The following is a 19,680-nucleotide window of genomic DNA, read 5'->3' as shown; positions in this document are numbered from 1 at the left end:
TCTCTTAAATTTTTAGTCACAAGCTGCAATGAAAGCGACTGTGCAAATTGCACCGACGTGCGGCTTTGAAGTTGCGCGATTTCAAAGCTGAATCAGTGTGAACCAGGGCTTAGTTCATCTTTTAGTAACATGTTACACCTGTATTTAAAGTGTAACCTGTAACGAGCTACTGTGCACCTTACTCCCCCACAGATTTCTGTGAATAAATGAACTACAAGTTCTGCCCGCCACTGTGATAGACGGCTTGTAGCTCTCAATGAATTGAGGGCGCTGAGGCGTGCCATTCTTTAGATCTATACCCTTCCTGCACTTCAATAACTGCCTGCTCATACAGGACATACAAGCAGACAGTTGTACTGGTGTTTGCAGGAGCCTGACATTGTACCTCAGTGCAAATGGTTTGCAAGTTCCTGAAAGAGAAAAAAAAAATGCACTTTTTTTTTTTATAACCACTTAAGCCTAAAGACCAGAGGACTTTTTACAGTTTGGCACTGTGCTGCTTTAACTGATAATTGCGTGGTCATGCAATGTTGAACCTAAACAAAATTTGTGTCCTTTTTTCTCACAAATAGAGCTTTTTTTTTATGGTATTTGATCACCTCTGCTATTTTCATTTTTTTTTTTTGCGATATAAACGGAAAATGACTGAAAATTTAGGGAAAAAAAAAGATATTTTCTAAGAAAAACCCAATAAACTCAATTTTAGTCCTACATTTAGGCCAAAATGTATTCAGCGACATGTCTTTGGTAAAAAAAATGTCTATTTATTGGTTTGCACAAAAGTTATAGCGTCTTCAAACTAGTGTACATTTTCTGGAATTTACACAGCTTTTAGTTTGACTGCCTATCTCGTTTTCTTGAGGCGCTAAAATGGCAGGGCAGTACAAAACCCCTCAAATGACCCCATCTTGGAAAGTAGACACCCAAGGAAATTGCTGAGAGGCTTGTTGAGCCCATTGAATTTTTTGGCCCAAGTGATTGAATACATTTTGCTGCTTTCCTGAGTACGGGGATACCACATATGTGGGACTTTTTGGGCACCTAGCCTCGTACGGGCCCTGAAAACCAAGCACCACCTTCAGAATTTCTAATGGCGTAAAATTTTGATTTCACTCCTCACTGTCTATCAGTTTTGAAGACCATAAAATGCCAAGATAGCACAAACCCCCCCCCCCCAAATGACCCCATTTTGGAAAGTAGACACCCCAAGCCGTTTGCTGAGAGGCATGGTGAGTATTTGCAGCTCTCATTGGTTTTTGAAAATTAAGAAAAGTAAAATGTATTTTTTTTTTCTTTTTTCAAATTTCAAAACTTTGACAAAAAGCGAGATCTGCAAAATACACACCATACCTCTCAGCAAATAGCTTGGGGTATCTGCTTTCCAAAATTGGGTAATTTGGGGGGTTTGTGCCATCTGGGCATTCCATGGCCTCCGAAACTGTGATAGGCAGTGTGGGGTGAAATTAAAAATTTACACCCATAGAAAGCCTGAAGGCGGTGCTTAGTTTTTGTGGTCCCATACGTGGCTAGACTCCCAAAAAGTCTCACACGTGGTATCCCCGTACTCAGGAGAAGCAATAGAATGTATTTTGGGGTGTAATTTCACATATGCCCATGGCATGTTTGAGCAATATATCATTGTATACAGACACTTTTTTTGTACCAGCATCTGGCCTTATGGGCATCTAGGTAACAGTCGCCGTAGGAATTTGAAGGGAGGACAGAACGAAAACGTTCTTTTTTTTTTTTTTTTTTTTTTTAACCAAAATCAAGTTTATTGAGCATAGCAATAAAAAATGTCATCATACATATATATAAGCCCTGGTGCAACAAGCACCAATATGCATAGTACCCAATAACATAAACATCTTACGTCTGACATACAAAAGTGAAACATCTTGACTGCTGCACATACAAGCATTTTAAACCGATGTGATCAGGAACAAGTGCCCCTAGAGGCCATGGTAGCGTAGGGGAGTAGAGGGAAGGAACGGGCCCCGCAATGGCATGGTAGGTGTTCTTCAACCAGAGCAGCTATCTGCATTCTCCATCCAACTATCCCACACTTTACCAAATTTGTCTGGGCACCCCCGGTTGGCATACATTACTTTTTTAAACGGTAAGACACTGTTCACTGCCCCCCTCCACTGCTGTATCGTAGGGGGAGTAGGCCTAAGCCACAAGCAGGCTATCTGCATACGAGCAGTGAAGAGGACCTCCTGCAAAAATGTCCTAAAGTATTTGTCCTCCTCAGGAAGAGGAAGAAGACCCAGGATACATTGCCGTGGGCATAGGGCAACGGGGGAGCCCATGTGGTCATGCAGGAACTTAATTACTTGCTCCCAGAAACCCTGGACAAGCGGGCAAGCCCAAATGAGGTGGTAGAAAGAACTGTTGGTGTCCCCACAGCGGGGGCAAGCAGGGTCAAAGTCTGGCCTGAACCTGGATATGCGGCCAGGGGTAAGATACGTGCGATGAAGCATGTATAGATGCGTGAGCCTATCTGACAGTCTCGGAGACACCACCTTAGATACATTCAGGACGTCACTCCACTGGTCATCCTCCAAGGCCCCAACATCAACCTCCCAACGTGTTTTCAACCTGTATGCTCTAGCCGTGGCCTGGGGGGTAATGAGAATCTGGTAGAAACAGGAAATCAATTTCCTCGAGTCGTCCCCAAACACTAAATCCGCCAAGGCTGTGGATTCCAGTGGTGGAGAGGAGCGCCCAAATTGGGTCTGAGCCGCATGACGGACCTGCAGGTAGCGAAACAACATAAAGTTCGGAAGGTCATACTCCTCCTTTAGCTGCTGAAAAGTCTTAATGCCCTGAGCCCCGTACAACTGGGACAAATACACTATCCCTCTGCATATCCACAGCTTATAATCCGGCACCCTCAGCATCTCGGGCAGAGAAGGGTTCTCCCAGAGAGGTGTGTGGGCATGTAGGGTGGGAGCCGCAGTCGCCTTCTGGGCCCCACTCCAAATTCTACTATGGTGTGAAAGCATGAGCTGTCCCGACCCCGAGCGGGAAAGCCCCCGATGTCTACAAAATAGAATCTGAAAGGGGTGCGCAACCACGTCCGTTACCGGCGTACATACCAGGGTAGAGTAACGAAGTCTATCATAAGTGTTAATATAGAAAAGGTGGGACAATTGAGAAGCCATGTAATAAGCCGCCAGGTCCGGAAGCGCCACCCCACCTAGATGAACAGGACATTTGAGAGTCTGCCAAGCCAACTTGCGCCTGGAAGACCCCCAAATAAAGGAGTTTAAAATAGATTCCATATCACGGAAAACATGGGCCGGGATAGATACTGGAGCATGCCAGAAGACATAAAGTAATTTAGGGAGGAGGATCATTTTCACAAGCCCCACCCTTCCCATAACCCCAAGCGGCAATCTAGACCAAACCTGAGTCTTATGTTTAAGGATGAGGAAGAGTGGCTGTATATTCAAACGGAGATAGTCCGCAATGGAGCGGGAGCACTGTATTCCCAAGTATTTAATCCGGTCCGTCCGCACCAGGGGAAGCGCCGCCTGCACCGACGTGGGGGCAGTCATATCTATGGGGAGGATTTGGGATTTAGACCAATTTATACGTAAGCCCGAAAAGTTGCCGAATCTCTGAATCAACTCCAATGCTGCCGCCAATGAGGGGCCAGCATCCTCCAGGTACAGCAGCATATCGTCAGCGTAAAGGCTGAGAACCTCTGACACCCGCCCCCTACAGAGACCCCGGATGTCAGGGTGAGCTCTGATGGCGATAGCCAGAGGCTCCACAGCCAGCGCGTACAACATAGGCGAGATAGGGCAACCCTGGCGCGTGCCGCGGGATAACGGGAAGGAGTCGGACATCTGTCCATTAACCAAAATACGAGCTGTAGGGGCCTGATAAAGAAGCTGAATCCAGCGAACAAATTTAGGGCCGAATCCGAACCTGCGGAGGCACTCCCACAAATACTCCCATTCCACAGAATCAAACGCCTTTGCGGCATCCAGGCTAACCACCACCCTGGCACCGGCATTGTCATGAGGAGCCTGTAGATTCATGAAGAGCCTCCGCAGGTTAAACGCCGTGTTTTTCGTAGGCATAAAGCCAGTTTGGTCTGTATGGATAAGATGGAGAATTACTTTATTAAGTCTAAGGGCTAAAATTTTGGCTAATATTTTAATATCCAATTGCAATAGGGAAATCGGTCTATACGATTCGGGGTAGAAGGGGGTCTTTGTCGGGCTTCGGGATAAGAATAATCAGGGCCTCACTCATGGAGCGGGGGAGGGAGCCGGTCGCAAACACATGGGAATAAAGCGCTTGGAGCCTGGGAATCAATACCTCCTGGAACTGGGAATAAAACTCCCGAGGGAGGCCATCGGAGCCCGGAGCCTTGGCCGGCGCCAAGCACGCCACGGCCTCCGCAATACATTCTTCAGTGATGGGGGCATCCAGGAGCTCAACCTGCGAGTCCGTAAGAACAGGGAAATCTATCTCATTCAACAAGGTATCCAACTGCTCTCGAGAGCCGTCAGCTCCCGAGGCATAAAGATCCATGTAAAAGCGACGGAATGCACCCGCCACCTCCACGGGATCAGACAATAGTTCCCCCGCAGCCGAAGTCAACTGTACGACTACTGGGGGGCTATGGTCCATTCGAGCCAGATAGGCCAATATCTTCCCCGCTCTCTCCCCATACTCATAGGTTTTTTGTTTACTATAGAATATGGACCTGTCCGATTTTTCGTAGTGAAGTTGAGCTGTAAGCCTGGACTGCAGGCGCAACCTGGCAGAGTTCGTGGGCGTAGGATTCGCCACAAACTCCTCTTCAAGCTCCCTCAGTGTCTCCTCTGCCTGTCCCAACACCAGACGCGAGGAGGCCTTATGCCGGTTAATACGGGCAGACAAAATTGTACGGGCATGCAATTTAAAGGCCTCCCAAACTGAGCCAAACGAGGCTGAACCCACGTTGGTTTGAAAATAGTAGTCCCACTCCCGCTGAATCTCTTCCAGATCCGGGAGGACCGTTAACCAAAATGGGCTCATCCTCCACAGGCGAACAGCGGAGCCAGATGGCACTCCAATACGGACCCAATAGGGCGAGTGGTCTGACAGGGCCCTATCTCCAAAACCCACCTCCCGCAACTGCGGGAGCAGGGCAGGGGAGAGCAGGACCATATCTATACGGGACATGGCATTGTGCGCTGGTGAAAAGCAGGAATACGCCCTATCAGTAGGGTGCCTATACCTCCATGTGTCCGTCAACGCGAGCTCAGAGAGAAACTTACCAAATCTAGTGAGTGATGGACGGGACGAGTGACCAGCAGAGTGAGTGACTCTATCAAGGGCCGGATCAATCACCGCATTAAAATCACCTGCCCATATAGCAGGCAACGCAGGGTGTTGCAACATATAATGAACCCCCTCTTGGAGTACCCCAAAATGAAAGGGGGGGGGTATGTAAAAAGCAAGCAGGAGCAACTCCAACCCCCCCACCGTGACATGCAAAAATAAGTATCTCCCATGTCTATCCGATTGCAGGCTGTGTAGTTTAAACTGAGTACCCTTGGCCACCAGGACAGCCACCCCCCTAGAGTTGCTCGTGTATGAAGTATGGTATGCCCACCCCACCCACGGCCTTTTGAGGGATAACTGTAGCTGACCCGTCATGTGAGTTTCAAGCAAAACCACTATATCCGCCCTCATCTGCTTAGCACACGAGAAGAACGAAAACATTCTTATTATCCCTCCACTTCACAGCAAACTAATTATTACACTGGAAGCAGGCTCTCTCCCCCAGCCTAAGATGGGAATCTACAAGCCTCTGGGGTAAGCCACGACAATTAGGTCACACGGTGCCACATGCTCCAATCTGATGATCAAACAAGTGACTAAAAATTGGCACGTTCATTTTATAATTGTCCACATACAAATGGTACCCCTTTCCCAATAAGGGTGACACCAAGTCCCACACAATCTTGCCAGCACTCCTTATGTAATCTGGGCAGTTCTCCGGCTCTACGTGACTACTATGACTATCTATACCTTTGTAAACCATAAAACTATATGTATAGCCTGTGGCCCTGTCACAGAGCTTATACATATTGACTGGCACGCTTGCTGGGAAGAAAATGTAATCGGGGACTCATCAACGCAGACAACTTGATGGGGAGTAAACATGGCTGCAAAACGTTCTATGAAGTGGTTTACAAGGGGCTGAATTTTGTAGAGCCGATAGTATCCAGGGTCTCCACGAGGACAACAGAGTTCATTGTCGTTGAAGTGCATGGAACCGTAAGATCTGCTCGTATTGTGCCCTGGCCATGGAGGCAGAGAACAGGGGCATATGGTAAATTGGGTCAATGGACCAATATGACCGCAACATACTCATTTTAACTATGCCCATATCGAGGGATATGCCCAGAAAGGTCTTAAGTTCGGAAACCATCATTTGTTTCCAGTCTCTGGCAAGGGAGGACTGGGGATTAGTGGGGAAGAATTGACCAGCATACAAATTGCTTTGGTCCACAAAAAGATCTAGAGATCTAGATCTTCGGTGAATAAAAATCAAGTGACGTAAAAGCAACTGTTTCCACCTGAATTCCGGGTTGGCTAGTGAATGGGGGAAATACGGGTGCTGGAGAAGTGGTGGATTGCCAATAATTGGTGAATTCTGCAGGAAGGATACTGTGGGCACGACGGACCTGTCTTTATCTTCTTGGCAGCGGGACACTATTTGTGCTTGCCACCTCGCCAGTTTGAACTTCACTTATGGGACTCTCCATGTGATACTGCAGTGCTGGATGTACGACCAGGGTGTACTAGGCCTCTGGTGCTTGCCAGTTTACTGGAAGGATGAGCAGCACTAGTACTCTGCTCCATACAAGAGTCCTGCGGTTCTTGCACCTCAACAGCAGCAGAACGATGGGGTCGGGTACGCTTGACCATGGCAGGGACCACAACTCCCTTGTCAGAGCATCTGTCATGGAGCCGCTGTCATCTATAGGATCCTATTCTGAGCCTGAATCTGTCAGATGAGTGACTTCCTCTTCAATATCTGTCATGCTCAGAAACGTGTAGGCCTCTTCACTAGTGTACCTTCGATTTGCCATTTTGGGCTCCAAATTTACTGGTACACTAGTGAGACTCGCAGGAAAAAAGCTCCTAGGCTGTCAGCAACTGTATCAAACTCTGCGAATGCTGCAGTTATGTGTTTTGTAAGTGACGGTGATCGATCGATACTGCACTTGGGTGGGCTGGGCAGAGGGGTAAATGCAGGTGCTAGCAGGTATCTGGGCTGATCCCGCTAACTGCATTTTTGGGGATGCTAGTATAGATCTGATCAGATATTGATCCGTTCAGATACTATACCAGTAGGGGTGTAGGTGTATGCTGCGTGTGTGAATATTGGCCCTACTGGCACTAATCAGATAATGCCTGGGGTTACGCAGACCCTGACTGACCCTAAAACCTGTTATCACCCGCCGGGCGATCAGGGGGGTTAAACCTTTATTGGGTAATAAACGCTGGGTGCCCCGATCCTATAAAAAAACAAACTAACCAACATCACCTGTAACACTTATACGGTGATCACTGGTGATGGGGTGAATGAGTTAACTAGGGGGCAATCGGGGGTTAAAACCTTTATTACGTAATCTATGGGGGTACCTGACGCTATAAAAAGCTGACGGTGAACCTAAATAACTAAGTGGCTACCTAGTGTCACCTGTGAAACTAATACAACGACCAGAAAAAAGATTGCTTAGTGACATTGGCGACGGGGGTGAAAGGGTTAACTGGGGGGGGGGGGGAATCAAGGGGTTAAACCAATATTAGAGGAGGGTAGGGGGGTACCCTAGACCTAAAGGGGCCTACCACTAACTGCCCTAACAATTTTTACAGTTGCAAATGACACCAAATGCAGTGATCAGTAAAAAAAACTGAGCACTGCAATCGGTGACACTGTGACTGGAGGTGCAGGGGGTGATTGAGAGGTGATTGTGTGTCTGTGTACTGGGGTTAGTGTGCTGTTGGTGCAACTCACTTTTCATGCCCTCTCTCCAAGGTTCCTGAATGAAAAAGGCAGCGCGAGGAGAGATGACATCACTTCCTCTGACCTGTGTTACAGTTCACAGACGGAGGAAGAAGCCCGCTGGGAGGCGGGGACGTACAGATACGCCGGCCAGCGCCATTCTGTCGATTTGTATATCGTCGTGCAGCGGTCGGCAAGTGTTTAAATGGCAAACTTTCACCTTTTAGGGCCAGTTCATACCATATGCAGTCCAGTGTATTTTATTTCCTGCATCAAAAACGCATGGAAAGTAGGTTATATAGTTTTCAATAGCATAGTTCACACTGGTGCTTGCAGTTCCAGAAAAAAAGTTGATCATGCTGCATTTTTCCTGCACTGGACTGTACTGGAGCGCTGTAAAATGCATTAACGATGCACTAGAATGCACCAAAAACTTGCTGGATCACACATGTTCTTATTAAGGTTTAAGAAAAAAAGAGGGAAAAATGCACTGGAACGCATTATAAACGCGCATGCAGAAAAGCATCTGGAACGCATCCAGACTCTATTTCTATGGTGTGAACCGGCCCTAGTGGTACAGGCAGGAGGTCTCCAAATATTTCCTTTTTAATGCTAAACACTGGGCTCAAAGTTCATTTAAATGTTTTCCTTTATAGCCTCAAAGCATATAAATGCACTTTGTGTGAACCAAATGCCTTTGTAAAAGCTGCAGTGACATAATCACAGTTCTGTAGATGGCCAGTGCAGAGAGTGGAGTGGGTGGGACCTAGCAGGCCCCCTGCAGAAATCTACAGTAGGCACATAAAGCCCAGTTACCTGACACAAGGGAAGAGGGCAGCAGTCAGTGGTCTTAATTACAGGAAGCTCTTGTGCAGAGGTAACGTTTACACTGGATTACTCCACAAATCTAGAAATGCAAAAAACACACCTAGATTCAAGTAAGAATACACATGCCTCTTGTACTTAGAGAAATTTTTCTTATGCCAGAGCTTCAGCTTTTTAACCCTTTTGCTGGCACTGACATGATAGTCCTTTCCTCGCTTGCTGTGTCTGTGTGAGGAAAAGCTTGCCAATAATGGGCATGTCTTTCAGTACATTGTTTACACTGATAATCAGGGCACTGATCATCTGTGCAGCCCATCAGTGCAGCTTATCGGTGCCTTCTCATCAGTGAAGAAGACAAATTACTTATTTGCTAAATTTTACAACAAAAATTCTAATTCTTCTTCTTTTTTTTTTTCCCCCCTCTCTTTTTTCGTTTGTTTAGCAAGCAATAAAAAAACCCAGTGGTGATTAAATCCACCAAAAGAAAGCTCTATCTGTCTCAAAAAAGGCAACAAAAATGAACATGGGTACAGTGTTTCATGACCGCGCAGTTGTCATTCAAAGTGTGACAGTGCTGAAAATTGGCCTGGGCAGGAAGGGGGTGAAAGTTTTGAAGTGGTTAAAGTACAGGTATCTACCAATTGACTTTTATTCATCCAGCCTATTGGGTTTTTCCTTATCGATCGGTGCCGCTGGATATAATCATCAGCACAGACATTTGTGTTCTGACTTCCTTGCCCTCAGATTAGTTTTTGAAGCTCATAGGCCTCCTTCCATTGAAAATGGGGGGGAAAAAAAAACATCTCTTCACTCTCTTCACATGACTGATCAACTGTTGTACTTTCCAGCTATCATGTATTGTTCACTCCTTTTTTTAAACTCCTTGTGGCATGGATCGAACAAGTAAGGCTGACACATCCTCCCAAGGTGGAGATGCACCCTACCCTGTGGACTACACCAAGTGTTGGCAGGGCCCCAATTTTGCCACCAGCAACGATCATGGAAGAGATGGGGTGCAATTTATTTGACACAAGGATGCCGACTAGCACTTCAGTTCCCTTAGATGGTCTCTCTGATGGGACCTATGCTTGGCATACCTTGACAGGCGTTCTTCATTTTGGGCTGTTCTTCCAGACCCAGATTATAAAGGGAGAGGCTATGCCCTCCCATGGTACCCACCCAGGAGATGGGTTTCACTAAAAGGGGTGCGAACGCGTGCCTTGTTGGCATATGCGCACTCCACACAGTTGATTGGCTCTTTGTGCTAACTCTCCTAGTTTGAGCTCTGCTGCACAGTGACTGCAGGAGGCTGTTATTTGCACCACTAAATTTAAAACATGTTTTAGTGTTCTCGGTTGCATTTTAAAATGTGAGTCCTACCCCAAACTGTAAAAACGCTACTGTACTTGATCTGCATCCAGTTAGGTGCACTGCAGGTAGACTTGTCCTGTTTAGTTGGTTGTGTTGTCTTAAATAGGTTAGCACTACCTTTTGCAGATGGGTTATAAATGACAAGTTGTCTGTTTTTTTTTTTTTTTTTTCATAGCTAGTACTCATGTAGAATAAAGCTGGCAGTACCCTTTGCAGAGGAATTGATAGTGGCTTTGTTTCTCCCACAAACTTATGTTGTAAAGATCTCTAAATACAGTTTTTGATTACTGTTTTGTCATCTTTGTCTTTTTAGGGCTCAGATGACTGCTTGGTGAAGATCTGGTCAGCACTTGATGGCCGGCTGCTAGCTACACTAAGAGGTCACTCAGCTGAGATCTCTGAACTTACTGTGAACTATGAAAACACTCTAATTGCTGCTGCAAGCTGTGAAAAGATTATCAGAGTTTGGTCACTAAGAACTTGTGCCCCCATTGCTGTGCTGCAAGGTCACTCTGTGTCTGTAACCTCTTTACTTGTAAGTATCTAAATGTTTGTGAATCACCTAGAAAGTCTTGTGCCCACATGCACCGACAAACCACTTTCTGTTCCAATGTTTTGCCCTTTCACACTGGGGTGTTATTCAGGCACTTTTGGGCTAAAAATAACATCTGTAAAGTGCCTGAAAAATGCCTCCCCTGCAGTCTGTGAAAGCCCGAGTGCTTTAACACTGAGGTGATGCGCTGTCAGGACATTAAAGTCCTGCAAACAGCACTGCTCCTCCACCACTTCTGCGCCATTGAAATTAATAAGAACCGTTGCTGAAGCGCCTGCACAGCGGTTCGCCAGCTGCGCTACGCGGGGCATTTAACCCCCTTCATCAGCCGATAGCGGGGGGGGGGGGGGCTAAAAGCGGCTGAATAGTGCTGCTAAAATGACAGTAAAGCGCCACTAAAACTAGCAGCGTTTTATCAGTGCCTGCCCGTTCCAGTGTGAAAGCAGCCTTAAAGTTTTTTGTTTTTTTGTTTTTCAAAAGATTATACATGTTTACAAAGCAGGCATACAGTATAAAATGCATACTAAATAGGTGAATATCTATACATTTTTTTTTAAGCTTGAAAATACACCTAAAATGTGTGTTCTTTCAAATATCGATCTTTACTGTCGATATAGATTTTACTATCAGTGTCTTTATGGGATAGCCCCAAAACTCATTTAGTACTCCAAATGTAACATTAACAAAATGCATCTCTCCCCATATACAGTTCGATAGAGCTTCTACATATTGCAATTTCAAATTAACAGTCAGCTCATAATTCTTAGTAGATTTCAGGTGTGCTTAATATCTACTGTATACATTAGTGAAAGGGGTCAACACCTTGAAAAGAAAACCACATCCCTTGTCACCTTGAAACCAGATTTCACACTAAGGGAATAAACACTGTTCAGGGTTTATAGGGAATAGGCAAGAAGACCCTTGTAAGACTACGGCAAAGACCAAAAAAAAGGAGGAAAGAAAGGTAGAAGGGAAAACCATAGTGAAACTGCTCTCATCAGGTATAGATGGAGGATCCCCAGTCACATACTTGACCCATGGATCTCACTTTCTCGAACACCTGCATTTTATCATTCAAAATCGCTGTCATGTGCTCGTTAATCATAATCCAGGAAAGTTTCTACTTGAGCTGTTCGAATGGCAAGACAGCCGATTTCCAAGATTTTGAGAATTTTTGCCCATATAAATGCTATGATACATCTCTGGGATTTCAACGCTGTTTCCACCTTACAGCCCAGCAGCACCTGTCTCTGGTATTTGACAAGGTTTACTTGGTGAGAGTGTGTAAATTTAAATTATACACCTTAATCCAGTAATGCTTTACCTTAGGGAATTGCCACCATACCTGGCTGACAAACCACTTTATTCAGAAAAAGCGCAATGTGCTGTTTGCATAGTGTGCAACCTATACAAGCCAATCTTTAGTTAGTCTGACTTCAGGAACGTTAATTTTGGCTGGTCCCCTTAAAAATAAATAAAAGGGCTGCTACCAGCCACAACAACAGATTATTTAACATAAACCCTAAACAAAGGTGGACAAGTAAACAAAATTAACCCCCTCAGGTCCAGCAAGTATTTTAAAACTGCATCTATCTCTGGAGCATTGCAGAAAATTAGCATCCCATCTAGTCTCCGCACAAAGACATTCAGATATCCACCTTCCCTTCTAGTGTATCAGAGTCCACCCAACAGAACCAAACCTTCCTAAATTTTTTAGGAGCATCACCTTGTGCCTTATACATCATTCAGAAGAGCAGAATGAACTCGTTTCAACAACATCCCCAAAGTCAAGTTCTTGGCATATATCCACCTCCTCGCTATGAGCTTGCGTACATAAAAGAAAAGCAGTCTGAGAAACAATTTTGTAGCTGAATCCATCTCCTTTTCTTCAATAACTCCCAATAAACATGGCAAGGGGCTGCATATATTGGGGAGACCAAAACTTATCAGCAATGAATTTGGTCACCATAGACCACCAGGGCCGTACTTTAGGGCATTCCCACACCATATGAAGGAAAGTAACCTCACTTAACTGACATATGACATAGTATGGAAGACCTCTCATGCTTTTTAAACAGACAAACCTGGGTATAGTGTATCTGATGTAAGAATCGTAGTTGGATCACCATATCCATAGAGACAATAACTGTGGTGATGTATGTATCCAGCACCTCAGTCCACTGCTTGTTCGATAACTGCGGTACAATTATGACCCAACAGGCCCTAGCTCTGCCCATCAATTTTAGAGTACCCGAAACCCAAGGCTGCTTAATATCTAGAGGCATGCTTGACAGGAATCCAGTCCTAGGTAGGGATGGGCAAACGGCTCGGCCCGAGCATAAGTTTGGCCAGTTTGTTCGAACCCCCCCCCCCCCCCCCCCCCGAACCGACTGCAATGCATTGCAGCGCTGAACAGTGCATTGCAAGCCCTGACTGGCTGAAGCAGTGAAAGATTCAGCCTATCAGGGCACAGAGCACTGTCAGAGTCATGATTGGACACTGTCATCATGACTTTATCCAATCATGGCTCATTCCTGCCCCAGATTATAAAAGCAGTCTTTCAATGGCAGCCATTTTCAGTGTGATTTCGGCGTGGAAAGCGATAAAACAGGGCTCTGTTCAGTGCTATTGGTGTGTTTTATACTGTGCTATTTTGCTTCAATTGTCAGTGTAGAATATTAGTTTAGTGTCAGTCTACGGCTAGTGTGAGTGTAGTGAGGAGGACCACCATTGTGTAGTCATACATTAGTGTAGAGTAGGGACAATTCAGATAGTTTCAATGTAGTGTAGTGAGACCATGTCGTCAGTAATCTTTACATTAGTGTATAGCTAGAGTAGGAACAGTTCAGCTAGTGTCAGTGTAGGGAGGGTTGACCGTCTATTTGACTGCTTTATTGCCAGTTTAACGCCATTTACTTCTGTGTGTGTTACTGCATATCATTGCAATTTTTTACAGCAAGGCCAATTCTTGCTTTCATCAATATATAGGGTTGTGGTGGGAAGGCGCCACCGACTCAAAGACCAATTTTTACGCATCTGTTACTTCTATCCAAAGTCAGTGACACCAGAATGTATCCAAAAAATCTCTAATTTTGTTCATAGTGCACTACATTGTCGCCTCCTCATACACACTGACTCCCCAGCTGTTGCAGAGCAAAATAAGCTTGCAGGGAAAATATTTTATTTTTTTGGCTTTATGAATGCAGTTATTGCTGCAGCAGATTCTAGGCATGGTACAGATCTGCCACTTTACAGGTAGACTAAGGGGACCCTCCATGCACTATATTGGATGGAATTTTTAATTTTTATGCTTTCTCTTTAAAAATCTAATCGCTTCTCATTTAGAAATTGTTTTTCACAAACTTTTTTATTTTTATACATGTACCCCAGGGACACTAGATTTTTGACGTTCGGGTCCCATTGACTTTAATGGGGTTCGTTATTCGGGTCAGAACTTTTGCGGTGATCGTAAGTTCTGGTGCGAACTGAACAGGGGTTCGTCCAGCCCATCCCTAGTCCTAGGTACCCTAAAATTCCTACAAAGGTGCTCAAAAGTGCAAAATTGCCCATCACGATATGTGATGCGCATAGTTTATCCAATAACGGGCCCATAGGTATGGGTTAGGATTGTAAGGGGACACAGACAAGGGGGCCACCACCCAGTCCCTGGGAGCATATACGAAAAAAATCTTCCCTGTGAGAGACTAAACTGCACCCCCCTCTCCCCAAAATCCCAACCCTTTACAGCATATTTAAGCGTGTATCATAAAGGGGAAAAAAAAGATTCTGTTCCCTTAAAGTGTGTTATCACATAGTGCTTGTCCTGTGTAATTTGGTCCCTTGTATCGTATAAAATACAAGGCTGATCCTGCCCGGTTCTGCCCTCCACCCTCTAAACTGACCACTTTTTATCATGGCTGCTGAGCCCCGACATTGTCGTCAGTTTACCTGCCTCCCTCATCTGCAGCTTTCCTTACCAGCCCCCCCAATGACAAGTCATACCCCATGATTTCAAATGTACCATTCATATCTGTGCGACTTCAAAGCAGTCCTTGCACTACTTTGGTCCTTCTTTGATGTGACTTGATGTCCATAGACCTCAAGATTACACAGGCATTGCTTCAAGTCGTGTCAAATTGCATGACTTTCAGGGCACACAAGTGTAAACAGGGCCTTAATATGACATTGCCAGTCCCCCCCATGGTGATGGGTAACTTCTGAATAGAGAGCGATAATCTGGGAGTAGGAAATCCCCACAGGAAAAGCTCTTTAGTTATAAATAACATTTACTCCTGTTTAATATTTTTGTAAAGAAACAAGATTGTGCATTATCAAACTTGTTAGATTGCCCAGAGTAGAATAAATTTCTTGGATTTGGGTGGTATATGCCTTTACTATATTCACATACGTAGAAAAAAAAAAACCTTGATACTTAATATGGGACTTTTAGGGCAGTGTAATTGAGACTGAGGTAACACAATGACATTTAAAAGAAAGTTTATTGCAAATATGCATTAAAAGAGCTCATGGGTCAGAAATGACCATTACAAATTTTCAACCATAAAATGCAGTCATCATAAAATAAACAGGCATTGGACAATTAAAAGTAGTTGCCCATAGTATAAAGTGGTTTATTCCAACGTGTTTCGCAGACCATTGTTGCTTCATCAGGCTAACCACGTAGACAACGGAAAAAATTGTTTAAAAATACAATTTTTTTACATTGTACATACGGGTATCGCCTTACGTGTAATAATGAAGTCTAGACTTTTTAGCCAAACTTGCGTAATTGGCTGCCATCCAAGGGGACAACCCAAATAACGCACCAACCGACCTCCGCCAACGAAGGACAGGGGGGTGGCACAATGGGAGTGGGACCACCCTGGGAGGAAAGCAGAGGCCCCCGACCAGCCACACAACAACTGCAAAAGTGGAATATAACTAGACTGAAACCACTCAACTTGTCTCACCACTAATCTGGAAGGCACATGTGTGTGCCATAAAGCTGCTGTGTCCCCCCATAAGGACTAGTCCACTACAAGACCCATACTAAATCACCCCCAGCCATAATATATTCACATACAGTACTTGTACAGTGCTGTAGTGACCACATGAATAAAACAGCTATCCTGCTTTGTATGCCCCCATTTCTCAAAGTACCTACAGTAATAAATTTCTACCTCGGGTAGTATTTGTGCCACCTTTGATAGCACTGCATGTAAACTCTATTCTTTAACCATTTAAAAGTTTTTTTTTTTTTTTTTTTGTTCTTCCCTCTTTTTTCCTCTTTTTTGCAACTATATGTTGGTAATGGCAAAAATGATTGCCAAGGTTTAAGGAGACACATTTCAGGCATTCTATGAATTATCAAGCTTGATGTTTTGTGTTTGAGTATCTTCAGCAATGTGAGAAAAACATCATATTTTCCCTTCTGTAATCATTTGAAGATATTTAAAAGAAACATGGTTACAAATGGCACAGTGGGATCTTGGCATTAAATGAATACATGCACCTAAACTTTGTTTAAAGCAGTATTAAACCCAAAATGTATTATATTGCAGTTTACCTATCATTAGACACAGTGGCTGCATTTGTTTTCTTTTTTTTTTTCCTCTGTTTTACCACGATGATCTGCCCAGTAACACCTCCTGTGTTAGAATGCCCCCACTTTGGATGAAGAAGCACAAGGGACAGATTTGGACAGCAGCGTTGTCCGTCTGAGGGAGGGTGTGTGTGTATGTGTTAGAACTACTTGCAGATTTAAATACAGTAGCAAAATGAAGCTGAACTCTAGCTAATACTTTATAAGCAGGTACAGCAAACTGTTTTTTTTCCTTTTGGGATAAAGATTTCTATATAAATAAAATCTGATCATCGGTATTAAATGGTCTCTCTCATCCCTATGACTGTAAGAGAGCCTTCCTGTTAAACAGACTTACTGGCTGGATCACAAGATGAAAATAGAGGAAGGCCTAAAAAAGGAAATAATATATATTCAGCACATGTAAGAATTGGTAAGCTGCAATATAATAAATGTTTGGGTTTAATAATGCTATAAAAACTATATTTTAAGTTTTATAATTACACTCTCAGCAGTCAGCTAAGTATGTTTTTATTTTTTTCCTCCTAATAACTTATAATTTTGTTTTGCCAGTCTTATGATTCACATGCTTCTGCCACAACTCACAGCCAAGGACATTACTCTATTTCAGTGTTTTTCTCAACTCCAATCCTCAAGGCGCCCTAATGCTGTGTACACACGACCAAACTTTCCGACAGAAAGGGTCAGATGGAATCATTCTGTCTGATATTACGATCGTGTGTGGGCTTCATCTGACTTTTTTTTCTTCAAAAATTCAGGCGGACCTAGAAATAGAACATGTTTCAGATCTGTCCGACGGAATCAATTTCTATCAGGAAAACCGTTCGTCTGTATGCTGGTTCGACGGACCAAATACTACGCTAGGGCAGCTACTGGCCATTGAACTTCTTTTCTAGTCCCGTTGTATGCCATCACGTTCAAAACTAACAGACTTTGGTCCATTAGTGTGTGGGCAAGTCCGTTTGGTCGGAAGTTCCTTCGAAAGTCCATTGGAACTCTATTGGGAAGACCGTCAGACCTTTTCTGCCGGAATGTCGCGCGTGTGTACGCGGCATCAAAGGTCATATTTTCAGGCTTTCCATTATTTTGATCAGTTTCACTGCCTTAGTTATTACCACAGTCGTTTCATCTGAGGGAAAGCCTGAAAGCATGACCTGTTGGGGCGCCTTGAGGACTGGAGTTGAGAAAGGCTGCTCTTTCATGTTTCAGCTTCTCTCTTCTCATTGGTCAGAGTCGATGAGACTCATTCTTTGTCCAGTGAGGTTGCTTGAGGTGACACAGGAATCTGCACTGCTGAGTAATAGGTATGTCACCTGCTGGTGGTGCAGTGTGGAGGTAGTGTATAAATGACCTTATCAGCTGTCAATAGAATTATTTTGTCAGGTAAGCCTGTTCATGTATTATGGTCTATTGGCCTTGAGTTCAGCTTTTAATAATCACCAGGAAGCGTCATTACTGCATTGGTGACAGTGTATTCCATCTCTGCCCTTCATGCTGATATTGGGTCCTGCCGTGTTTCTTTTAGAAAGCAATTAAGAACCATGTGCATTTTCTCAGCACTTGTCATGTGAGCACATACATCCCAATTTGTAGCCTTCTCCAACCTCCCACAACTTCTGTCTATAATTTTTATCATAGGTGTATTTTTTAAAGGATGGAGACAGAATATCAACCAAAAATCCAGAAAAAACACACACTACAAGTGTTTAATCAAGGAGAAATAAACAAATGGTTGAACCCCCCCTCCCCAGCACTCATGAAATCAAATGATGTTTTAAAACAACACAAGTAGCCACTATAATAATAATCAATAATCTCAAAATATGCTACAGTGATGATACAAATGTTGCAGTTCAGTGAGTAAAATAAGTATTAAAGACCCCAAGAAAAACATTACTTCTTACTTGGGGAAACCCACGTTGACAAGCACAGAGCTAAGACGCTTCTTTTAGTTGAACAGGTTTGTACACATTTCAGGAGAGATTTTGGTACTTCTCTTTAGCGATCTTTTCTAAATCCTTAAAGGGGTTGTAAAGGTTCGTTTTTTATTTTCTAAATAGGTTCCTCTAAGCTAGTGCAATGTTGGTTCACTTACCTTTTCCTTCGATTTCCCTTCTAAATGTTTTTTTTATTTGTCTGAATATCTCACTTCCTGTTTCTCCTCAGTAAACTTCTCACCATCATCTGAGCTGGTGGTTAGTCAGCCAGAACAGCTTACTGAGGAGGAACAGGAAGTGAGAAATTCAGACAAAGAAAACAAAGAAAAAAAACATTTATAAGGGAAATCGAAGGAAAAGGTAAGTGAACCAACAATGCACTAGCTTATAGGAACCTATTTAGAAAATAAAAAACAAACCTTTACAACCCCTTTAAGGTTTCTTGGCTGTCGCTTGGCAACTCGAAGTTTCAGCTCCCTCTAGGATTAAGGTCTGGAGACAAAGCTACGCCACTCCATCACCTTAATGTGCTTCTTTTTGAGCCATTTTTTTTTTTCCTTCATATGTTTTGGGTCATTGTCATGCTGAAAGACCCATCCACGACCCATCTTCAGTGTTATGGCTGAGAGAAGAAGGTTCTCACCCAAGATTTTACAATACATGGTCTTTTCTTTGGCCCCTCAAAGTCAGCCTGTTTCTTTAGCAGAGAAACAGCCCCAAAGCATAATGTTTCCACCTTGGTGCTTGACTGTAGGGAATGGTGTCCTTGGTCATAGTCAGCTTTTTTTTTTTTCTTCCTCCAAAGACGGAACGTCGAGTTAATGCCAAAGAGCTATATTTTGGTCTCATCTAACCACAGCACTTTCTCCCAATCCTTCTCTGAATCATTTAGATGTTCACTGGCAAACTTCAGACAGGCCGGTACATGTACCTTCTTGAGGAAGGGGCTATGCGGGAGCTGCAGAATTTCAATGCATGGTGGGGTAATGTGTTACCAATGGTTTGTGTGGCCCCAACTGCCTTGAGCTCCTGTGTAGTTCTGGGCTGATTCCTCACTTTTCTCGTGATCATCCTTACCCCATTAGGGTTAAACATGCATGGAGCTCTAGACCAAGGACGATTGATTTTTTTTTTTTTTTTTTTTTTTTGTATTTCTTCCTTTTGCAATGAATCGCTCCAACAGTTGTCTCCTTCTCACCAAGGTTCTTGCTGATTGTCTTGTAGCCCATTCCAACCTTGTGCAGGTTTGCAATGTGGTCCTTGACGTCCTTTGACAGCTCTTTGGTCTTGCCCATGTTGGTGAGGTTTGAATGGAAGAAAGATTTTGTGGACTGGTGTCTTTTGTACATATAACTAGTTGTCGTTG

At 44.0% G+C, this 19,680-nt stretch overlaps 1 protein-coding gene across 1 annotated transcript in view; it reads left to right on the top strand.

The window, feature by feature from the left end:
* LOC143981772 (bromodomain and WD repeat-containing protein 1-like) overlaps positions 1-19,680 on the top strand; it is a 222,667-nt gene that overhangs the window by 72,934 nt on the left and 130,053 nt on the right. The window contains exon 8 of the mRNA XM_077479861.1: positions 10,536-10,757. Within this exon, the coding sequence (XP_077335987.1) occupies positions 10,536-10,757 (222 nt within the window). The remainder of the gene's footprint in view (positions 1-10,535; positions 10,758-19,680) is intronic.

The sequence above is a fragment of the Lithobates pipiens genome, unplaced genomic scaffold (assembly GCF_037356315.1).
Source record: "Lithobates pipiens isolate NorthernLeopardFrog02 unplaced genomic scaffold, aLitPip1_a1.2 Scaffold_16, whole genome shotgun sequence".
Taxonomy (NCBI): Eukaryota; Metazoa; Chordata; class Amphibia; order Anura; family Ranidae; genus Lithobates; species Lithobates pipiens.
This window is presented reverse-complemented; position numbering and strand designations above follow the sequence as displayed.